At 50.0% G+C, this 20,114-nt stretch overlaps 10 protein-coding genes across 15 annotated transcripts; 5 read left to right on the top strand and 5 right to left on the bottom strand.

Moving 5' to 3' along the window:
- Nucleotides 1-192: 192 nt before the first annotated feature.
- On the top strand, nt 193-2,957 carry PPTG_04784 (hypothetical protein). Of its 5 annotated transcripts, none has more exons than XM_008897082.1 (6): nt 193-912; nt 971-1,090; nt 1,154-1,335; nt 1,489-1,655; nt 1,721-2,205; nt 2,307-2,957. In XM_008897082.1, the coding sequence occupies exons 1-6, from the start codon at nt 433-435 to the stop codon at nt 2,487-2,489; spliced, it is 1,617 nt and encodes a 538-aa protein (XP_008895330.1). In that variant the 5' UTR covers nt 193-432; the 3' UTR covers nt 2,490-2,957. The 5 variants fall into 5 exon arrangements, with proteins under 5 accessions (XP_008895330.1, XP_008895329.1, XP_008895326.1 ...); XM_008897081.1 differs by having other exon boundaries at nt 244-912; nt 1,715-2,205; nt 2,307-2,904; XM_008897078.1 differs by having other exon boundaries at nt 244-912; nt 1,486-1,655; nt 1,715-2,205; nt 2,307-2,904.
- Nucleotides 2,812-3,517, bottom strand: PPTG_04783 (hypothetical protein). The gene has a single exon (XM_008897077.1). It carries the CDS (start codon nt 3,204-3,206, stop codon nt 2,934-2,936), a length of 273 nt encoding a protein of 90 aa, XP_008895325.1. The 5' UTR covers nt 3,207-3,517; the 3' UTR covers nt 2,812-2,933.
- Nucleotides 3,016-4,045, top strand: PPTG_04782 (hypothetical protein). The gene has a single exon (XM_008897076.1). It carries the CDS (start codon nt 3,290-3,292, stop codon nt 3,890-3,892), a length of 603 nt encoding a protein of 200 aa, XP_008895324.1. The 5' UTR covers nt 3,016-3,289; the 3' UTR covers nt 3,893-4,045.
- PPTG_04781 (hypothetical protein) lies at nt 3,665-4,956 on the bottom strand. The gene is made up of 4 exons (XM_008897075.1): nt 4,505-4,956; nt 4,399-4,427; nt 4,135-4,330; nt 3,665-4,067 (listed from the first exon to the last, which is right to left on the bottom strand). The coding sequence occupies exons 1-4, from the start codon at nt 4,874-4,876 to the stop codon at nt 3,972-3,974; spliced, it is 693 nt and encodes a 230-aa protein (XP_008895323.1). The 5' UTR covers nt 4,877-4,956; the 3' UTR covers nt 3,665-3,971.
- Nucleotides 4,957-5,058: 102 nt separating this feature from the next.
- Nucleotides 5,059-7,498, top strand: PPTG_04780 (hypothetical protein; the record flags this gene model as incomplete). The annotated part of the gene is made up of 4 exons (XM_008897074.1): nt 5,059-5,602; nt 5,670-5,843; nt 5,904-6,035; nt 6,105-7,498. The coding sequence occupies 4 exons, from the start codon at nt 5,059-5,061 to the stop codon at nt 7,496-7,498; spliced, it is 2,244 nt and encodes a 747-aa protein (XP_008895322.1).
- Nucleotides 7,499-7,568: 70 nt separating this feature from the next.
- PPTG_04779 lies at nt 7,569-8,101 on the bottom strand. 2 transcript variants are annotated; one of them, XM_008897072.1, is made up of 3 exons: nt 8,074-8,101; nt 7,709-8,014; nt 7,569-7,656 (listed from the first exon to the last, which is right to left on the bottom strand). In XM_008897072.1, the coding sequence occupies exons 2-3, from the start codon at nt 7,963-7,965 to the stop codon at nt 7,602-7,604; spliced, it is 312 nt and encodes a 103-aa protein (XP_008895320.1). In that variant the 5' UTR covers nt 7,966-8,014; nt 8,074-8,101; the 3' UTR covers nt 7,569-7,601. The 2 variants fall into 2 exon arrangements, with proteins under 2 accessions (XP_008895320.1, XP_008895321.1); XM_008897073.1 differs by having other exon boundaries at nt 7,569-8,014.
- Nucleotides 8,050-8,698, top strand: PPTG_04778 (hypothetical protein; the record flags this gene model as incomplete). Its single annotated transcript, XM_008897071.1, has 2 exons — nt 8,050-8,562; nt 8,630-8,698. The coding sequence occupies 2 exons, from the start codon at nt 8,050-8,052 to the stop codon at nt 8,696-8,698; spliced, it is 582 nt and encodes a 193-aa protein (XP_008895319.1).
- Nucleotides 8,493-9,444, bottom strand: PPTG_04777 (hypothetical protein). Its single transcript, XM_008897070.1, has one exon. It carries the CDS (start codon nt 9,396-9,398, stop codon nt 8,742-8,744), a length of 657 nt encoding a protein of 218 aa, XP_008895318.1. The 5' UTR covers nt 9,399-9,444; the 3' UTR covers nt 8,493-8,741.
- A 33-nt stretch (nt 9,445-9,477) lies between these two features.
- PPTG_04776 (hypothetical protein) lies at nt 9,478-11,251 on the top strand. Its single transcript, XM_008897069.1, has one exon. It carries the CDS (start codon nt 9,481-9,483, stop codon nt 10,525-10,527), a length of 1,047 nt encoding a protein of 348 aa, XP_008895317.1. The 5' UTR covers nt 9,478-9,480; the 3' UTR covers nt 10,528-11,251.
- PPTG_04775 (hypothetical protein) lies at nt 10,432-20,097 on the bottom strand (the record flags this gene model as incomplete). The annotated part of the gene is made up of 1 exon (XM_008897068.1): nt 10,432-20,097. One exon carries the CDS (start codon nt 20,095-20,097, stop codon nt 10,651-10,653), a length of 9,447 nt encoding a protein of 3,148 aa, XP_008895316.1. The 3' UTR covers nt 10,432-10,650.
- Nucleotides 20,098-20,114: the final 17 nt, after the last annotated feature.

Below are 20,114 nucleotides of genomic sequence, written 5' to 3'. Positions count from 1 at the left end.
CACGCTGTAGGTTGGAGCTAGTAAAGCGCTGCAATCTCCACGTATCATGGATGCTCTGAGCGGAGAGGGATTCAGGCGCAAGTCGAGAATTCTTACTGCGACGATGCGAGACACGCGTCAAAGGTCGGACGGAACAGCCAGTGGCTTAATTTTACCCAATTAGCGTATCGTTTTCGCATTATACATTCGACCATTGGATAAAATTGCGGACAAGAAAGCTCCTCCAAAACGAGTCGGTCAACCAATCAACCGAACGACTTCACAAGGAAGAAAGCAGGACAAGAAGCAGTGCACACGTCGCACACGCAGACTGACAAGACCTTCTAGGCAGACCGCTGGACTCAGACCACTACACACCAAACTCATCTACTTTCCGAGCCTCTAGCATCCCCGACTAGCCCAGTACAGTAACAGGAACACAGTATAAAGGCCATGGCCAAGCGCATCCGAGTGACCAAGCAGGAGGCCGCTACGTCCGCGCCGGCGAGCCTCCCAGACGCAACCAAGGTGGCGCCTAACGCTGCGCCCAAGGGGAAAACGACCACTCCTACCAACGCCGAGGGGAAACACGTGATGCTGCCTGCTTTCCTGTCCAAGACGTACGAAATTTTCAGTATGCCCGAGTTCTCGCACGTCTGCGGCTGGAACGCGAACGGAGACACCATCATCGTGTCGCAGCTCGAGGCCTTTGTGGCCATGGTGCTGCCACGCTTCTTCAAACACCGCAACTTCCCGTCCTTCGTGCGCCAGCTGAACCTTTATGGCTTCCACAAGACGGTGCTCGACTCGAAGCGCCTCGAATTCCAGCACCCGTACTTTAAGCGCGGCCGACCCGACCTGCTACATCACATTAAACGCAAAGTGTCAAACAGCAATCAACACAACCAACAGCTCGTCAATTCCTCCATCCAGGTGAGCGTCGCAGTATCATCACATGTATTTTATTTTACTTACGTTTTTATATGAACAGAACTCGCGACTTGATGCGCACCGAGAGATCTCAGACACACTACTGCGCGAGATGAAGGAGCTACGTCAGCGCAGTGACGCCATGGAGAAACGTCTGCGTGAGCTGGAGATTGACAACGCGGTACGAACGATTGAACAATCGTGTATGGGCACTCGACGACTGACTTCATCTATTTAATGACAGATTGTGCGTAGCGACAATCTCAAGTTGTGGAAGCACCTGGAGCAGGCAAAGGACAAGCAATTGATCATGCAGGAGAAGATGAAGAAGATCATGTGGATTCTGTTCCAGATCTACCGTGGAAAACAACAGAATCTCCCCAAGCTCTCCGGCAACGACGCTACTGGCGCAGTCATCAGCGAAGAGTAAGTGTCGCTGGCATGCGATGGCCAGGTCTCATCGAGAGTATTGAATGTGTGGCTAACCATTTATGCTGCTGTGTGGTATTTGCAATTCGTGCCTGCTCCTTGCTGGGTTCGAACTTTTCTTTGTCCTATTGGTAGCTACATCAACAGCAGCATGCTTGGACCCAAGGAATTTCGTGATGTTCTGCGTTTTTTGGCGATGGACGAACCTCCGCTGTTGCCGGGATCGACTGATGTTGCTACTGCGGCGCCCACCTCGAGGAAGCGGAAATTCGTCGAGGTTCCGTCGGATGTCAATGATGCAGCTCCATACAAATTAGGTGTGTTTTGTGACGTGGTGGGGCGATTTAATACTTTATGACTGACTGGTTTTTGTCAGATGTAGAGCCATCCTCGATTGACGTCCCCGGTATAGTTGAAGATCTCAACCCGTTCGCAATGACTGTGCCATCTACCGCACGCTCTGTGGCGCATGAGGACAGTGCCCAAAACAACGTGCTGAGCATCTTTTCGCCGTTAAAAAATGCACTAAACAGCAGCAATGTCGACGCATCACTGGGTGGACTTCTTACGAATGGCGTGGCCTCTCCAAGAATGTCTGCGGCTGTGCCAGCGCCTACAGTAACGGCACCAACCACGTCGACTCCGACTGCATCGGCGCCGACTGCACCAACCGTGACCGTGTCGACTCCGAACGTAAGTACTCCGGCCTCTAGCAGCGGAAGCCCGACGCCGAGCGAGAAAGCGGCCGTGTCGACTGGTACTGTCGCTAACGCAACGGCAGACGCGAACAATCAGCTGGCGTTTTTGGACGAAGACCTCCCTCTACTGCCAGACTCAGAGCACTACAGCTTCACTGACGGCGAACAGGTATTGCCACGCATCCTGCAGTCTTGCTCTGGACGCTTTAGTGTTCTGTATTGTGGATTGTGATCTAATGGCGTGTCTGTTGATGGGCTGTGCATTAGCAGGCAGTGATGAAGAAACTCGAGGATTTTGAGACGTCGCTTTTGGACGAATACGACGTCAGTTGCCTTGATACACTTCTGCAACAACTGAAAAATTCTAGTGGAGATAAACCGGCTGGGGTTTCAGTGGCAGAACCAGAGGAGGTCATCGTGGGACCGGCCAACGCGTCGCCGAACGATGCGTAACGGTGAGGATGACGACGATCACTTCATCCACGAAGCTTCATATCCACGTACATGTCAAGCGAGTTGCGGCGCTTGTTACCGGTAGGACTGTCGTATGCCTACTACTGATGAGCGGTGGAGCGTGGCGACTTGCGGTCTCCTCGCCAGAATAGAAACAGATCGAGTGTCAAAAAGTCAAGAAAAAAAACATTCATGCGGAGCGAAGGAGGCACAAGAGGCGAAACCAAGAGACGGAGACGAGTTCGTACGAACAAACAGCCAAGAGTTGATGCGATAGGCATTCGACGGCAGCGAACGAGCGCTCCGAAACGATGACGAACACATACACGCGGCTGTTTTTATTTATGCAATATGCGAGAATCGAGACAACCAAACAAGAAAATCAAAAAAAGTTTAGTAAATATCCTTCATGTCGTTTAAAGCATTGATATCTTCGGTCGTTGTTTAGGCGGCTTCTCGACCTTCCAATTGACTGCGCAGCCGTTTGATCTCCTTGTCCTTGCGTCCTAGCTCCAGTTGCGCAGTTGCGAAGAGAGTGGAAATGCTGTTCTCCAATTGCTTGTTAGCAGCACCAAGCTGTCGGTTCTGCTCCTGCAACTGCGCCAGTTCGTCCCGCAGCCGCTTATTCTCCTTCTCAACCTTCGTCTTGATGTCCAGCGCCTCCTTCTTCTCTAAGGCGTTGGTGGACGTATCCAAGTCCCCGTATAAGTCTTCCATGTTGGCCAATCCGAAAATAAGGCTTACAAAATCCCAGTCATTCGCCGTTTCGGAAATAATTTGCAAAATTGACAATTGTTACCATGGACTCGAGATGCAACAAGTTTTGGGAGGATGGCCAGACGTTAGTGGCCGCGATCTCTGGGTCGGTAAAGATCGAGACGACGCAGGGCAAAATCTTGAAGGAGCTGCGCACTATGAGTCGCTTCCTGCAGCGCAATCAGAGCCAGCGATTCAGTGACGCGGCCCAGCAGAAACTTGTGGACTGCGTCGGCCATTATGTGGGGCTGGGCAAGCAGGGAGGATCCATGCTTCCTGTGGCTGAAGCCACGTTCCAGACGGTGAAAGACGGCCTCGCAATGCCGTTTAATGTGGTCGGCACCAAGCAGAAGAAGCGGTTGCTCAAATGGTACAATGAGCTCATCGCAATTGTTGGTGGAGATCCAGATGCAGCGATTGCTAGCGAAGTTGTCGCTGAGCCGAATATCGAGTGGAGTGTCATTGATATCGACGAAGACGGATTTTTATCGCTCATGCAGGTGGAAACGGGCGAAACCAGCGAGAGTTTCAGAGTGAAGAAGAAGAGCGCAGAGCACAAACGGATCAAGAAGGCATTAGAGAACAGTGAGGTCACGGTTGTTACCAGTGGTGATGAGATTGAAGAAATCCGAGTAGAAAATGAATAGATGGAAATGTTTCTAGCCTGCATACTAGATCATAATTAAGGGTGGCTAAAACGCATTGAACGTTGACCCCGCTGCTCCGTTAAAAGGGACTGGCAGCATCCGTCTTTTGACGACTCTCCGTCCAAGCTTTGGCAATCGTACGCTTCATCTCGTCGTCACCTTCTTCGTACATGTTCTAAATAACAACAAAAGTGCGTTAGATTGCACCTCCTCTAGTCAGAGGATTCATAGCTGTAACGCACCTTCATCATGTCCATGATGCCTGCAGCAGGATCGCTCGTGTCGGGCTTGCTGGTCTTCAGCGGGTTCTTGGCCGTCAGATTCATCCACGTGTCGTTCTTGTCTGCCTTATGCAGTGAGATCGTGACGCGGTTCTTCTTCACGCGGAACGAGCTCTTAGCTGGGTCGATCTCCTTCTCCAAATGCTGCTTGAACAGTCTGTAAAACCATCAACCACTGCGTCAATCAGCATTCAAGAGATTCAACTACACCTCAAGCGAACGTACCGGAAATTCTTGTTATCCAGTCCAACAATCTGCCACAAAATAACAGCAACAGACACGTCAGCAACCTGCTACTAACCGCCTTCTGAACTGTAGCATTTCATCGCACCTTGAGATCAAACGACGTTTTCGTGAAGTGGCACGTCACATTCTCCTTTGGCAAATTGCCAACCCCGTCGATGCCCGACATGACGTAGACCGCCACCTTCTCCTTGCCGTAGCCGTCGTCCTCCCAGCCGAAGCGGCTAATCTCCGTAAACGTCGTGAGGTCGCTAGCTGCAGGTCGAGTCGCCGCCACCTTGACGGGTTGTGGATCCACTTCCATGGGCTGCTCCTGTTGGGACTTGGCAGCCTCCAGAGTTTTTTGTTTGCGCTGTAGCAGCTGCTCCAGGTCGCGGCGGTTGCCGCTCGTCTTGGTTTGCGCCAATAGCGTCTGTAGCTCCGCGACCTCCGCCGCCAAAGTGTTCGTCATGCCTGCCATGATATGTTGCTTGTTGGTTTGCGATCCGATTCAAAAGTGACGCCTGAAAGGCAACAAAGCGTTTTTTCTAGAACATTTTCTGGAGAAAAAATAAGTCCGATTAAAATTTGCAATTTTATTTTTTTGAGTCTATTCTTTTTGTGACCTGGTGTTTCAGTTCCCTATAATATCGGCGCGAAAAGATGGACAACCGAGCGCCGGTCTCGGTCGCTGCCGGGGCCTCCAGGGACATTCCAGCGGTGTCTCCTCCTCCCATAGATGCTGGAGACCTCGCGTCTGCGTCCAGTGACTTGAATCTTGACGCTGCTCCTTCTGAGGCCCCCGTACAGTCAATACAACCTGCGCTATCAACAACGACGGATACAACGCCCAGTGGCTCTCCCACGCCGGCGTCAGCGCAGCAACAAGGAGAGCAGGAAAGTACCAACACTCGCGAGCTGCCGACAACTCCAGAGACAGAGAGGTCAGCCAGCGAAGGAGTGGTGACCCCCACAGAGAGCGAGAAAGGCTTGGACGGGGTACAAAATACGGTCAGCAGAGATCAAAACGGAGCGGCGACAGCTGCAGATACGACGCAGAACGGAGGTGCCCATTCTCCAGGACAGCAGAAACAACAGAATGGTGTTGCATCTGGACAAACAGAGCAGAAGACGGGGAAAAAGTGGTTCGATGTCTTGCCAATGGTGCTGCAGAATTTCAAGGCGCAAAATCGCGAACAGATTCGACGTACGGTTTCGTTGATGTGCTAAAATATACGCTAGATAATTAACGTACTTTGTTCATGCATCTACAGAGCTGATGTTGCCACGGTGTGAGCTGTGCAAACAAGGCAAAGTGGATAAGAAGGGAGAGGTGAAATGCAACCAAGAAGGATGCATTTTGAGGGGCCGTTCGCTATGTTCATCGTGTTGGAAGGCAACCCATTCGTCACAGAGCGGACAAAAGCACAGTCGGCTCCCTGCCTCATGTAAGTTTTTATTACTTTACTCAAAAAAAGGAATGTCGTTAATTATTTACGTCTTTGCAGTTTGTCGGCAGTGTGAACTGGACCGGGTCGCGTATTGGTGTGCAGAGTGCGATTTGCAGTTTTGCAGAGATTGTTTCGAGCAGATCCACAGTGTTCCCAGGACTAGACGCCACCGCAAGCTTGCGACAGAAGGTCTGCGTATTTCTGCCCTATAGACGGCTTGATGCGGATCACTAATATTTATTTGTTTTTATTGTGCAGATGCACCTGGAACCTGTATAGCAAAGTCTCACTGGGCTGCGAATTTCCAGAATGTGATCTCTCAAATGATTACAGCACGAAAACACCCGCCTCCAGCGTCAAATGGGAATTCTGGTGACAGAGTTGGTCTGAAACGGAAGCGCGATGTTGAAGTGATCGTTATTGATGGCTCAGATGAGGAGGACACCAAGCAGACTGGGTCTGTGATGAACAGCGTTGCCAATGGAATCTCCGATCAACAGGTTGAAAGCACGGGAAACAGCAACACTACTCGAAGTATTGAAACAGAGAGCGCGGTTACTCGGTCCAGTGAATTGTTCTCCCAGCTTCAAGTGCCACCGGCGCCTACTTCTATTAGTTCGTTATTCCAAACACCAGCTGCTCCAAACTCAATGGTGGAGCCTATTTCTCTGCAACAGGAGCCTACCGACATGAGTTCAACGCCATTGCCGTCGCCCGAAACAATGCAGACGAGCACAGCGTATACAGCATCGAGTGGACTCAACACTGTCAACATCAACTCGAGTGTGGGGGGTCTGCAGTGGAATGGTAGTGCCGCTCAGCTCAGAGCTTCAGCATCGATGGGAAATGGAAGCAGCAGTACAGCCTTCGCGACGAATGTTATGAACGGGATGATGCACGTGTTACCAAGCTCCATGCCCGCTGCTGTGAGCACAACGGACGGAATGTGGTCGACAACTTCTGCCATTAGCACAGATTTGGCCAGCACCTCTAATCCGAACAACCTTTTGCCACTCGGAGGTGCCGTCTTTGCCGAGAACGCGCTGGTCGACTCGTTGGTGGATCGATATCACGAAGTGAACCAGAACGTGACTAATATGGAGCGGCAAAGTGAACAGTTGACCAGACAGATAGCAGTCGCCACGTGCCAAGGACCATACGTCGCAGGACCCATCATGGCCTTGCTGAGCAAGCTGCAGCCTGTGCTGGAGGCAGCAAGAGTACGGCGGGACAAGCTCCTTATCGCGATGATTATCCAGTCCAGCGATATCATGAAAGCTGTGCGTCTTCTCCGTCTGACAGAACTCGGCGATGTACCTCAAGTTCCCATGATTAGCCATCGCAAGTGTCTGCAGATATCGGACGAGATCAATCATCACAAGACGAAGCTCATCGAGTTAAATCAAAATCTGAGCGAGACGTTGACTCAGTCCCGTGGAGTGAGTTCCAGCTGGGAGAGCACATTCATCCGAACGACCAGCGCCAATATCCAGATGCACGAGAAGAGCATCAAGGAACTCAAGAAAGCTCGAGAGGTGGAGTTTGTGCGGATTGTGCAGTTCAGTCTCAAGATCCGTGAAGCGCTTAAGGCCGCGTTCCAACGCACTGTAGATATGCAGCGCCAACAGCAACAACGGCAGCAATTTCAGTAGGTTTTGACTGCTACAGCGTGTGGACTATGCTTTAGTGGTCACAACGACAAGGAAAAGCAGCGCAGATGTAGGCAAAATGATTATTTAATGGCGCACAATGCAATTAGCTATGCCGGTACACGAGGAAGCCAATCTGACCCAGGAAGAAGTATAACATCCTGCAGATGGTCAAAGGTAAGTAAATAATTTACACAATGATAGAGAACTTACTTTTTGACTTCATGTGAGACGAAGGACCCGAACGACTTGCCAACGATGACGTGCCACGCGCCTTCTTGAGTTTCCTCGATTTCGTGCTTGATCTGCTGCGCAACCTCTGTAAATTGGTTCTTTTCGCCCTTGTAGAGTGCCTTGAGTGCGTTTGTGGCGCTGGTGAGGATGAGCTCTTCGAGTTCCTTAGACGTATCCTGGTACACGATACGCAGTCCACCTACAGCTACGTCGTCTTTCTTTTGAGCCTTGGACATGGTGTCTCGTTGCGAATCTTTTGAGAGTAGGTGCGTCCCGACGGTTAAGCTAAATCAAGCAAATTGAGTTTTAGTGCGTTGATAATGTCAAGGCAGACAGACACTTACGAGCTCTTGGTGCAGCACACTGTGCGTGATGTACTGTTTAGTGAACCCTCCAACGAGAAGCAAACACCTGCCAAACATATGAGCATGGCAGACAAGATTGAAATTCAGAAAGACTCGCTTCTGTCCCTGTTGCTCAATTCTGAGAACGAGAACCCTGCTGAAAACGAGGACAATAATGCTGATGAAGCTCGTAGTTCATGGCTATTAGATTGTCCGTTCTGGTCCATTGAACGTTTACGACGCGAAAAAGCTGCTATCAAACGGTATCTCCATAGTCAAAAGTTCCAAGACAACGGCAACAAATTGTCTGGTGATATGCTGATGCTTCACGAAGCCTATGCGCTGCTCAAGCTTTTCCTTCTTGAACGAGATCCCGCCTATCTGCAGTATTTGCAGCAATCCATCGGCTGCAGCAGTTCGTTCCTCACATCATTGCATGTACAGCTCACACTGTACGCAACGTACTTCGAGCGAGCTCACGGAAGACAGGTACAGTGTTCAAGCACATTCAATGTCTCTTTATTTGACCTTAACACCGGACATTTCTACTCTGTAGATCTCGAAAAAGACCGACGTAGAGCCGATTGGGACGCTCTATGAATTGTTCTTGAAACAAACCGAGTAACGAGAAGCGAAAAAATAAAGACGTTCTCGTTTACGGAGTTGCACTACACGAACGAACTGTGCGTGGGGATGATGTCATCCTTCTTGGAATCCATACAGGGAACAGACAGCCACGCGTAGTAGAAAGCTGCACCGCCCATCACGTGCATGACGCCCTTGGCGAATCCCAGAGCTGTGTGGCTCTCGTCGTTCTCGAAGAAGATGGCGATAAAGCCCACGATAGTCGCTCCAGCTAGACACCCGACTGCATATATTGCGTTCTGCTTGTTCAATGGGGAAATGTCGCCGGTAGGCGTGACAACGCGACGGTATACTAGAAGCAGCAGGTAGCAGACAACGAGAATCCCCTCGTAAAGCGTCGAGTCCCATCCGTCCTTCGTCTTGAACAGCCACGCACCCGCAAACGCTACGTAGCGCAGCACAATGTTATGGTTCTCGTCCTTGTAGCCCATGAGGTGCACGCAGAGCAGCAGGAAGTACGAAATGGACACCACGTCGGATATAAAGTGCCACTGATCCTCTCTGAGGAACAGCTGCGTGGCAAAAGCTTCAGCAGCATTAAAGCTGAAGGACACAATGAGTTGCAGCACGCCGATGAACAACTCAAAGTGGCGGCGATTACGCTTCATCACGTCCAGCGCCGGTAGCATCGCCGCATCTGTAAGCGCCAGGAACACGAAGCGCCCTACCTCCAGCAACATGGTCGAGTACGTATTACGATCGTCCAGGAGATAATTCTGATCCCCCTGATCGGATATTTAGCCAATCAAAACGAGTTAAAGCATGCGCACTCCTCTAAACAACTTCAATCTATTTGGAAGGGGACCTGGTCAGAAAGTGAATGCGAATCCCGATAGTCGTCATTGTTCAACCTGCCCAAGACCCGATCAAGCTTCGACCATGGCAGTGTCAGCGACCGCTATTCTGCTAGACGGTAAGGCGACGAGCGACGAGATCCGTACGCAGCAGCTGCAACCTCAGTGTGCCGCCTTCAAGCAGCGCTACGGCCGATCTGTGGGGCTTGCAGTGGTTGTTGTGGGCTCCCGCAAAGACTCGGCCACGTATGTGCGCATGAAGCAGAAGGCGTGTACCGCTGCAGGTATCGCGTCCTGGAAGATCGCAATCTCCTTGGACGATAAGCCCCAAGAGAAGGTAACCAGCGAGCTACTGGCCACCATCAAGCAGCTCAGCAACCGCGAGGACGTAGACGGCATCATCGTACAGCTGCCGCTACCTTCTTTCTGCGACGAAAGCGCCATCCTCGCCACTATTGACCCCAAGAAAGACGTGGATGGTTTGCATCCCGAGAACCACGCAAAGCTCTTCCAATATGCGACTACAAAGGCGCAATCAGAGCCTTCATTCGCTCTGCCCTGCACGCCTGCTGGCTGTCTGGAGCTGCTGGACCACTACAAGATCCCACTGGAAGGCAAGCACGTCGTGGTGCTTGGTCGCAGCCAGATCGTGGGTCTGCCTGTATCGTTACTGTGTCTCCATCGCAATGCAACGGTCACTATGTGTCATTCACGGACTCAAGAACTTAAGAAGCGTGTGCTTGAGGCGGACATTGTCATCGCAGCCATGGGACGTCCACGCTTCGTGCAGGGAGATTGGATCAAATCCGGCGCTACTGTCATTGACGTGGGTATCAACGCTGTAGAGGACGCAACCAAGAAGAGCGGATATCGTCTGGTGGGCGACGTGGACTTCGAATCGGCTGTGAAGGTCGTGCATGCCATCACTCCTGTGCCTGGAGGCGTTGGCCCCATGACTGTAGCCATGCTACTCAAGAACACCATTCAGTGTGCAATTCAACGTGTGCAACAATGAATTAAGCACGTTACAACTCAAAACTCTTAGGAGAACCACCCAAAACCCAGCAATTTGCTCGGCTTTGGCTGCTTCCTACTAGGTAAGGCGACACAAACTAGTTCCCTGACCTCATACGTTTTATCAGTTATCCAAGAGAAAATCCTGTTCGTCTTCTGACGAGAATTGTCCGCTCTCTTCTACAAGCTGCACGTCTTGATGTAGTTCCTCCCAATACCCTCCAGGTACTGGCGCTTCCAGTTCGTCTTGATCAGCAGGACGCGAGTGCATTGACGCTTGTCTCTGATGAAGTTCATTCACGGCTTCCTCCAGTCTCTCCAGCGCTGTCTTCTCACTAGCTAGACGCTTTAAATTCTGCTCTTCTTCTCTCGGTTCAGCTCCAAACCGCCGCTGTGCTTGGAGCAGTAGCCGCATACAATCAAGCTGACCATACGCTGCAGCGATCTGTGCTGGAGTCTCCCAGTCGTTGTTACTCAATGTTGGATCAGCACCGAGTGCCAGTAAGTTCTGTATCACCGCAGCACGTCCTGAAAACGCGGCCCAATGTAGCGGAGTGTCACCTCTTTCGTCTGCTACATTCACGTTGGCTCCATGTTGTACTAACCGCGCAATAATCGCAAGTGCAGCAGGCGATTCCACCGCGTAATGCACTGGAGATCGATGTAAATCGTCGAAAGCATTGACGTCTGATACTCCTCCAGGTGTCAACAGGAACACAGTCATGGCTACATCATGTGCTAGCACAGCCAAGTGCAGCGCTGTTCGACCTTCTGCATCGCCTTGAGCTTGAAGCAAGCGATTCCACTCGACATTCGCTTCAGTAGGAACGATTAACTGCTTGGCACACTCGACAAAGCCCTTTTCAGCAAGGTAATGCAGTGGATATCGCCCTGAAATATTTGGGGAATGGAGATTTAGTGCTGATGGGACTAGAGAATTTATCGTTCCAACGGGTAAAATATCCTCCGCGATGGAATCTTTCAGCATCAATTGCTGTAAGAATCCACAGACCTCCACTTGATCTTCTTCACACGCACGATGTAAGACGTTCTGGCCTTGATTGTTGGTCATTTGTATGTCAGCTCCATGTTGTAGTAGCTTTTGCATGAATTCAAGGTGGCCTAGTGACGCGTACAACATCAACGGTGTATCGCCGTTGCAGTCCACGGCGTTAACGTTTAAGTTTGTACCACAGGTTAGTAAGAAGTCCAGAACTTCAGCTCGAGATCGATGATTCTCCCTGGAAAACGACAACAGATGCAGCGCATTGCGTTGTGTCTTTGGCTCAAGAGCTCCAAGGTCTGCTCCTCGTTGCTGAAGGAACGTAGCGTCTTCTAACGATGCGTGATCTACCGCTGTGAAGAGCGTAACTTCCTTCTTCGCTCGTGACGGAGACGTCGGAGATGCAGGTACTGGAGATGACGCTGAGGGTTCATCGGCATTTGTATCGATCCCCAAGATCTGTTGAAGTCGAATATGAGCGCGTTGTTGTTTCATCTGCTGTAGTAGCTGGACAGATAGAGGTAGCTCGTTTTGCTTGACGTCGTGGTAGCGCAGTTCCGACCTCGGGTTAGTATTATCTTCAAAGCAAACTGGAGACTTGAAAATGGGCAACGCATCGATCGTGAGTTCTTGTAAAACTTGCTGGATCTCCGACGCTAAATAATCCTCACTTGGCTCGAAAAGTTGCAGTAATTTACGCGTAGTTTGCCTGTCGAAGCGAAGACGAGAAAATGAGGTGTTCTGGTTGGTCTCTGGTAATAATTCTGCGAATTCTGTTGATTTGACTACGTTCCAGTCCAACCAGGCACGAGCTCTCTTGAAGTAGAAGTGGAAGTGTTCGTTCTTCGTCTCGTTGTCAGCATTTGAATTGGAGAACGAATGTTGCAAGTAAAACTGCATTCGCTGTCGTCGCAGATATCCTCGAACGCACTTTTGGAGCACAGTTGCTGCCTCATGCCAAAATATAATCTGGTTCACACTGCGGGATAAAATGTGAGGTAGTTGTCGGTGACTCCAGTCTTCCACTGTCAACTCCACAGTACTGCGAATAACTTCCTCCTCTGATTCTTTTATCGATTCTTGATAGTCACTTGCATCGTTCTGAAACTCCGTAGGCTCCTGAAAATCTCTTGCAGGCTCTTCATTGTGATGCTGGTCTACCGGTTCATGTTCATCCACTTTGTCGATCGTTTTTTCGGGTTCATCCACGTCTTTTTTCTCTACTACCTCTCTGTGGGATACACCTGTCGTAGCGATCAATCTTCGTCGAGAAACTAATGCCCTTTGTATTCGTTTAGCAGCCAACGTCCGCTTAGCCGCAATCAGCTTGCGTTCGAGCGCTTTGGCCTCTTGGATCAATCGTAGTTCCTCGCTTTTCACAGCTGCACGCTTCGCTTGACGTACCCCAACGTTCCATTGTCGCCAACACACTTGCACTTTCGTTGCGAGCACTGAGATCATCAGTTGGTACTGACGAACTTCCTCGGCGTGTTTCGCTTCAATTGCTTGCAAATACTGAATCCGATACAGCCAACCTTTCCAGATCGCCTCAATTTTAGTTGCTGCTCTCGCCTCCCTTTGACTCTGAAGGTATCTCTTGACTGCACGTACGATACACCGACCACAGGATCGCTGCGTGATGTTCTCCACTTTTTGCTGACGCTCTAAATCATTTCCAGCTTGTTTTGAGTCATGTTGTGGTTCCGTTGTCACGCTATTTCGTGGCTTCTGCGTATCGTCACCTATGCTTCTAGTTCTCTGTTCAAGACGCAGATGTCGCCACCTTCTCCAGTGCTTTTGTATCTTTAGCGCATTTAAATTTTGTTTGTGGCGAAGACGCTCTTGGACTACTTTACGCCTCTGATGTGAAATCACCCAGTTCCGTTGAATTTTTAAACAGCTCTCGTCTTGCTCCTGTTGAATGCGTTCTCGCTCGAGTTCTTCTTGCTGTTCGTGATGCCATGTGAGCCACCGTGTCTGAATTTTCAGCGCAGCCATGTGCTGCTCGTGCTGAATACGCTGTCGATCCATTTTACGTCGGTGTTGTCGAATCCCCCAGTTCCGTTGGATTGTCAAAGAGCTAGTGTTTCGAGTCTGTCTTACTTGTTCACTCTCTCGTTGTTTATCCAGCTGCTTGCGCTTATTACGCCAAAACGTTTGGATTTTCAACGCATTCGCGACGTTCTCCTGCCGTAGATGTTCATCATCCTGTTGAGATATCTCCTCTTCTATGGTCTTCAAAACAGTAGCATGATGTGTTCTCCATTGGCTTTGAATGATCAAAACTGCAGCAGTCCGATATTCTTGCTCTTGAACTCGCCTTTCCTGTTCTTGTCGAGACAAGTGCCAATTCTTCCACCTCCGCTGAAGCTTCATGGCACTAACACGCTGGTTTTCTACAGCTCGCTGCCTATCTCGTTTCGCTTCTTTTTGACACTGCCATCGACGCCAATTGCCTTGAATTCGTCGAGCTCCAAGATGCCGTTTACGTTCAGCTTCCTGCTTATTTTTCCGGAATAGCTTCCCTGTCCAATTCTGCTGAATTCTTAACGCAACTGCACGCTCATCTTTTTCTTGTTGTTCTCGTTCCGCTTTCTTTAACAATCGCTGACGGTATCGTCTCCAGACGTTTTGAATCCGTCCAACTGCTAGAATTTCACGTTTTTCCTTCTGCTTTCGTGTCTTGTTCTCCATATACTGTCGTCTGCATAGCCATTGACGCCAATTTCGCTGGATCTGTTCAACCGCCATCTTTTGTTCGTTCTGTACACGTTCAACTTCCGCCTTATGCTTTTGCCACTTCTCCCAGCGTGTCTGAATTCTTTTAGCGCTTTCCTCTCGTCGATGTTTCCAGTCGATCCACTGTCGCCAACATCTTTGGAGCTTTCTAACGCAATGTTTTCGCTGAATCCGAAGCCGCTGTCTTTCTCGCTTGGCTATCCTCGATCGGTGCCACCTTCTCCACTGCTTTTGGATCACTTGAGCGCACGCGTTGTGCATGATTCGGGTCCGAGTTGCCTTCACTCGCTGCTTCTTTCTCCACTTTCTCCACCACCTTTGAATTCGGAGAACGCTTGAGAATACAAGACGGCGAGCACGTCTTTGTTCCCTCAGCTTCTTCTTCTTTTCGGCCCATTTTCTCCATACTCTCTGGATTTTACGCACGTTGGCTCGTTCTCGTATCGACTTGAGGTGCTCATTAAACTCAAGTTGTTGTTGTTGCCTCCGTTCACAATCAAATTTGACCCAGCTTCTCCACACTCGTTGGATCTTTCGCGCATTGGCTGCAATACGAAGAACTTTCAGCTGTGCTTCAAAGGCTAATCGCTGCACGTGTCTTCGAGCTCGCTCGCCTTGGATCCATCGTCTCCACGCAGCTTGAATCTTACAAGCACTAGCTCTTTGCCGTATCCCTTTCAGATGTTCATAGAAAACCCGTCTTCGCTCTTGCTCTCGCTTCACCCAACGTCGCCAAACTCCCTGGATTTTCCGCGCATTAGCTCGAATACAAATCGCATCCAGATGCGCATCAAAAGCTAATTGTTCTTGAAGTTTTCGCTCTCGCTCACGTCGGATCCATCGCCTCCACATTCCTTGGATTTTACGTGCATTGGCTCGAACTCGAATGGCTTCCAAGTGAGCATTAAAGACGCGCAGTTGTTCTTGCCGTCTTTGAAGCCACTTCCTCCACCACAGTTGAATTCTTCGAGCTAATACCCATCGTCGCTTGTTTTCTTCTAGTTGAGCCAGCTCTAGTTCTTGCGCACGTTTGATTCTTCTCCATTGCCGCCAAACTCGTTGAATTTTCCGGGCACAACTCACATTCCGTAAATGTTCCAACCTCGCAAATTTGTGTAATTGCGCTTTGTAGAACTGCGTCACACTGGCAACACCTTGAGCGATGCCTCTGCTAGTCTCACGCTCAGTCAGTAGCTTCACGTCGATGATGATTTGCACAAGTTGAGCACGCGTACGTCCAGCGATAGATTTCTCCAGCGCTGCCTTCTGTTTGTGCTGTATCCGGATCATTTCCACTGTTTTGTTGTTCCGCTGCTGGTTGATGCGTTGATGCATGAAGTTTGACGCCTTTATGGACGAGATTTCGCTGTTCTTCGCTTCAATCGCTTGGCGTTGTTTCTGCTTCTCCTGCTCCAATTCTTGAACTGCTAAGGCACTGATTGCAGCCTTTTCCTTGTGAAGTTTAGAGAGCAGAACTTGGCCTGAAACCCAAGACGCTATCAGGTGCATACTGGCTTGAACTCTACCGTGTTCCAAGGCCTCTACTGCTTGTCTAGCCTCCTTCTCCTTCTCTGCTGCCAATTGATCCCTAGCTGCTTGCAGAGCCTGGGATCGAGTTTCCATCTCGGACAAACGCTGCTTGAGGCCAAAAGCGATCGATACAGCACTTCGACGCTGCTCCAGCTGATCTTCACTTGACATAAACTCACTTTCAGTCTTCTCTGCTAGCAGTCGTGCTTGGTTTAGCAAGAGGCTGCGTCGTTCACGTTCTGCTCTCCTGGACAGCGTCCGAGCTTCAATTAAAGCCTTGATTTTCTGTCGAGCTGCGCGCTCTTGAGAGATTCTTTCACGTTCTTGATGAGATTGGACGACTTGACGGTGGCTAGCGTCAGTTTGAGTAGCTTCTCGTGCCATTCGGTTGATTTTCCGCTCCAGTACTCGAACCTGTGTGCGAATCTTGCCGATACGCTGCTGACTCTCGACGTCCAGCTTCTCCTTGGTCAGCAGCTCATTTTTAAACTTGAGTTCATATTCTTTCTTCTCCATTTCAACTCGTTGCAGCTTCTCGTGTAGAAGACAAACTCGGAAGAACATCTGAATCTTCAGCGCTGCCAGTCGTCTCTTTCGTACCTCAACAGCTTGTTGCTGCTGCTGTACCACCCGCTCGTGGTGTGTTAACAGCAGCAGTCGCTCGTATTCCGACGCTTTCCACTTGTGATCGAGATCTGCGAACCTCGCGTTCATATCGGCAATTAATTCGATTCGATGCTTGGAATCGAGTCTCATGTTCCTCTCCATATCTCGCTTCGCCTTGGTCCACTTAAGTTGTTCCTTGAACAAAATCTTCTTGGCTATCTCCTGAGTCGCTTTCAGCTTGCGACGCAGTATAATTTCCATCAAAAACTTCTGAATATCCCTCAGAGCTCGTACTCGTCGCTCTCGTTCTCGAAGAAGTTTTTCCTGTCGCTGTTTCTTCTTCTTAATACGGAAGCGTTGATGTCTCCACCAGCGCACAATTCTCTCCTTTGCATCTTCACGTCGACGTCGTCGTCTTGAGATCCCCACGAAGAACAGCGTACGATAAAATGCCAAGTGAAGCGCACAAAAATCAGCTTTACGTCTAGAAATCTGCAAATTGTGGGAGTATATCATCCAATTCCGTTGTATTCGCGATACTGCGACGAATCGACAACGAATCTCTTGGTCGATTCGAGCCTGTACGCGTCTCCTGTAGTGATGACGCACAAACTGACGGACTTTCCGCCTTGCCACTAATCTGCGTACAATCAGTTTGGCTCGCTTGTGATCAATGACCCAACTTTTCCACGACGTAAGGTTCCTTCGCAACATTTTCAGCTCACGTTCCAGGTATTTAGGAGCGTTATCTGTCTTGGTATTTGCGGTGGGTGAGGAGTAGCCCATGAGCGACGAGTATGGCTGTGCAACGGACTGAATATGGTTCTCCACCTCGCGTTGAGAGACCCAGTGACTCATGTCGATTGCTGCCACTTGAATATCTCGACAGAGCGAGAAGATTCGGTTAAGCCCAGAGCCTTCGCTTTCACTGTCTTGGTGACTCGATGCTGGAAGATGAGTTCGTGATGAAGCAGGCGGTAAATTCATCGCTCGATCTTGTGTCGTCACCGAGGAATTACTTCGCGAGGATATAGGGGATGAATTCGCGGTTCTGTCACTTGCCAGTTCATAGTTATGAGATGAGAAAGGAAGCAGAAGAATCGGCTGGTCGTTGATCTCCACAGATATGTTGCTTCGAGCTGATAACGAAGAATGGTGATTCGGAATCTCCTCCATTGAGTCTTCGATATTAGGTTCTTCCAGTCGAGATACGATCGATCGGTAAGTACTGAGGGAATCCGTATCGTGAGCTTCAGGGACGGAAAAGATGTCATCTCTCGAGACACCAGGCAGTAGACTCAGAGCCATCGCAATATTCGAGAGAGCAATGGTTGATGAGTACGCGAACTCATCATCTACTGAAGGAGGTGCTCCTACTCTTTGGTCGACGCTTTCCGGTTCAGTTCGACTATTTCCCAGAGAGATACCAAGCTCGAGCAGTGAAGATCTACCCCTGTCAATTAACTGAGCTGCACTCGCGATTAGTACGCCAGTGCTGTCAATAACAGCAGAGCCATGCCCATCTGTTTCACTTGATTGTACGCTCACAGGTTCAATGAGCGGTATTGCTTCTTCGGGGGCCAGTACTTCATCGGCTCGCGGGGATTCCGTGGTCGAAAGCGAGAAATTCGGCAGCATTTGCAATGCCATCGCGATACTGGATAACGCCGAGTTGGACGAGTACTCAAAGTCGCACTCGTACCCCTTGTCATCAGTTGTTTCAGCTTCACGGATGCCTTCTGCCTCGCACTCGACTTGAGGATCAGTAGCTGGAGTTTCCATAGCGCTGACTAAACGACTCAGCCGTCTTTCTACTGTATCACGTGGTAAAGCCAAAGGATCTACAACAGGTAAAGCTTCGGCTTCCTCGTGATCCAGGTCCTCGCCGTTTGATGCTGGTACATTGGCGTCTCGCCGTGAGTCTGTGTTTCCAATGACTTGGATGGATGGCTTCATCTCGCTTCTATTGCCTTCATCATGCACTGACCACTCGGAAGTACTTCGTACTGATCTGCTCGATGTTTGCGTTGCTGCCGCCGTTGGTGTGTTTGGTTGACTCATCTGGATTCCAGCATCAACGACAGATGCCTTAGCAATTCTGCTTTTCTTTTTGGAAGCAGATTTTTCAGACGAGTTGCTTCTACTAGAGGATTTTGCCATTGCGGCCATGTTTAATGGCGGGACGAGTCGAGTATGTTCCACATTGGTATCCGCAACTCCAGTGCTATCAGTTGCAGCAGGCGTTCTATTTGATGCTGGTGAATCTGATTTCACAGCGCCTGGGTTTTTAGGACTTGGCAATTGTGTCCATCCCGCCTTGTTCGAAGTCCCTCTAACCGAGTCTTCAGAAGGCATTTTAGGGGCTGGAACTCTTGATCTTACGTCGGACGGTAATGCAACGTTTGCTTCTGCTGGACCAGTCCATGCTTCCATGACAGATAGTTCCCTTCGAGGTGGCTCGTCATTTCTACGATCTCTTCGTTGATCCAACCGCCGTATCCTATCATCTTCAAAAGTACCATAGTTATGGGAAGTCTCATCCGGTCCGTGCTGCTGAATATGCTTCTGCAAGTGGCTCCTGTAGCCACTGTGCGATTGCAGATATCTAGGCAGCATCTGAACAGCTTTCGAGCGGGTTTCCAGATCCATGAGATGTAATAATGCCGCCGCTACACGCTGAGCGGGTAAAACCTGCCAGCCTGGAAGATATCGTTGCGTCTGGAGCGCGAAGGTCTCGAGCTTGTGCGTCAATAATCTCAGCAGTGACGACGAGGAAGACGATGCAGAGCAGAATAATCCACCCGACGAAGCACTTTGATGACAAGCACAAAGTAAAACCTCGGACGAATCCAACGACAATCCATCCAAGAACGGGTTTCTTGCCAAGCTCACGTCAAAGTCTTCAAAGAAGCGCTGGAGTTGAGGTGAACACGCTAGAAAATCCGTATCCGACGACGCCATTTGCAGCAAGTATCCATAGAAATCCTGCTCCAGAATCTCGTTCTCGAAGCTTTTGTTAATTATACTTGACGCGTCAAGTTCGCTGCTCAAATACACCACTGCTTCCACCACTGCGAGCGACAGACTACGCATCCTGTTGAGCAGCTTCACCACTCGCTGCGGCACATTTTTCTCCACATGAGATGCTCGATGTAAAGGCAACACTCCCATCAGTTCCTGTTGTAAATGTGCCATCACTTGGTCGCGCAAGTGGATGTTCTGTCGGACAGACTCGATCACAAGTTGAGCAGGTGACTGCTCCAACAGGGACGAACGCATTATCCGCTGTGTCGATTGCTGAGAACGCTGAGCCATTGAATCATTGCGAGAGCCTAGAACTTGCTGCTTCAGCTTGTATGGACTCGCAAGGCGTCTGGCAGGAGCTTGATGCATCTGACGCTCACTTAGTGGCTTGGTCGTTGCATCTCTAGTAGATCTTGCTTGTAAACGCGGCTTTGGTTCCGCGATAGCGTAAGGATGAACTTGTCGACGGTGATGTGAGTCCCCAGCACTAGATCTCCTACCACCAGGGTACAATTCTGTACCTGCTCGTATGGCGCCTTGATACAGCGAGTCGTCCAGCTCGAGTTCAACTAGAAGGCGCTGTTGGTCGTGACGTCGACGTCCACTGAGCTCCGTAGTTTGACGCATTCGAGAGCTTCTTCCGCCCCACAGTTGACTTCGATCAGCCATAATTAACCGACACTTTA

This window comes from Phytophthora parasitica (genome assembly GCF_000247585.1).
Source record: "Phytophthora parasitica INRA-310 unplaced genomic scaffold supercont2.5, whole genome shotgun sequence".
Classification (NCBI taxonomy): domain Eukaryota; phylum Oomycota; class Peronosporomycetes; order Peronosporales; family Peronosporaceae; genus Phytophthora; species Phytophthora nicotianae.
This window is presented reverse-complemented; position numbering and strand designations above follow the sequence as displayed.

What these genes read in the sequence shown, in the direction of transcription:
- PPTG_04784 (XM_008897078.1), top strand. Translation starts at nt 433, where the DNA reads ATGGCCAAGCGCATCCGAGTGACCAAGCAGGAGGCCGCTACGTCCGCG. An exon ending in AGCTGGAGATTGACAACGCG is followed by an intron (nt 1,091 to 1,153) that starts GTACGAACGATT and finishes ATTTAATGACAG; the next exon opens with ATTGTGCGTAGCGACAATCT. An exon ending in GCTTCACTGACGGCGAACAG is followed by an intron (nt 2,206 to 2,306) that starts GTATTGCCACGC and finishes GTGCATTAGCAG; the next exon opens with GCAGTGATGAAGAAACTCGA.
- PPTG_04783 (XM_008897077.1), bottom strand. Translation starts at nt 3,206, where the DNA reads ATGGAAGACTTATACGGGGACTTGGATACGTCCACCAACGCCTTAGAG.
- PPTG_04782 (XM_008897076.1), top strand. Translation starts at nt 3,290, where the DNA reads ATGGACTCGAGATGCAACAAGTTTTGGGAGGATGGCCAGACGTTAGTG.
- PPTG_04781 (XM_008897075.1), bottom strand. Translation starts at nt 4,876, where the DNA reads ATGGCAGGCATGACGAACACTTTGGCGGCGGAGGTCGCGGAGCTACAG. An exon ending in CTGGATAACAAGAATTTCCG is followed by an intron (nt 4,331 to 4,398) that starts GTACGTTCGCTT and finishes ATGGTTTTACAG; the next exon opens with ACTGTTCAAGCAGCATTTGG. An exon ending in GCATCATGGACATGATGAAG is followed by an intron (nt 4,068 to 4,134) that starts GTGCGTTACAGC and finishes GTTGTTATTTAG; the next exon opens with AACATGTACGAAGAAGGTGA.
- PPTG_04779 (XM_008897072.1), bottom strand. Translation starts at nt 7,965, where the DNA reads ATGTCCAAGGCTCAAAAGAAAGACGACGTAGCTGTAGGTGGACTGCGT. An exon ending in GTCTCACATGAAGTCAAAAA is followed by an intron (nt 7,657 to 7,708) that starts GTAAGTTCTCTA and finishes GACCATCTGCAG; the next exon opens with GATGTTATACTTCTTCCTGG.
- PPTG_04777 (XM_008897070.1), bottom strand. Translation starts at nt 9,398, where the DNA reads ATGTTGCTGGAGGTAGGGCGCTTCGTGTTCCTGGCGCTTACAGATGCG.
- PPTG_04776 (XM_008897069.1), top strand. Translation starts at nt 9,481, where the DNA reads ATGCGCACTCCTCTAAACAACTTCAATCTATTTGGAAGGGGACCTGGT.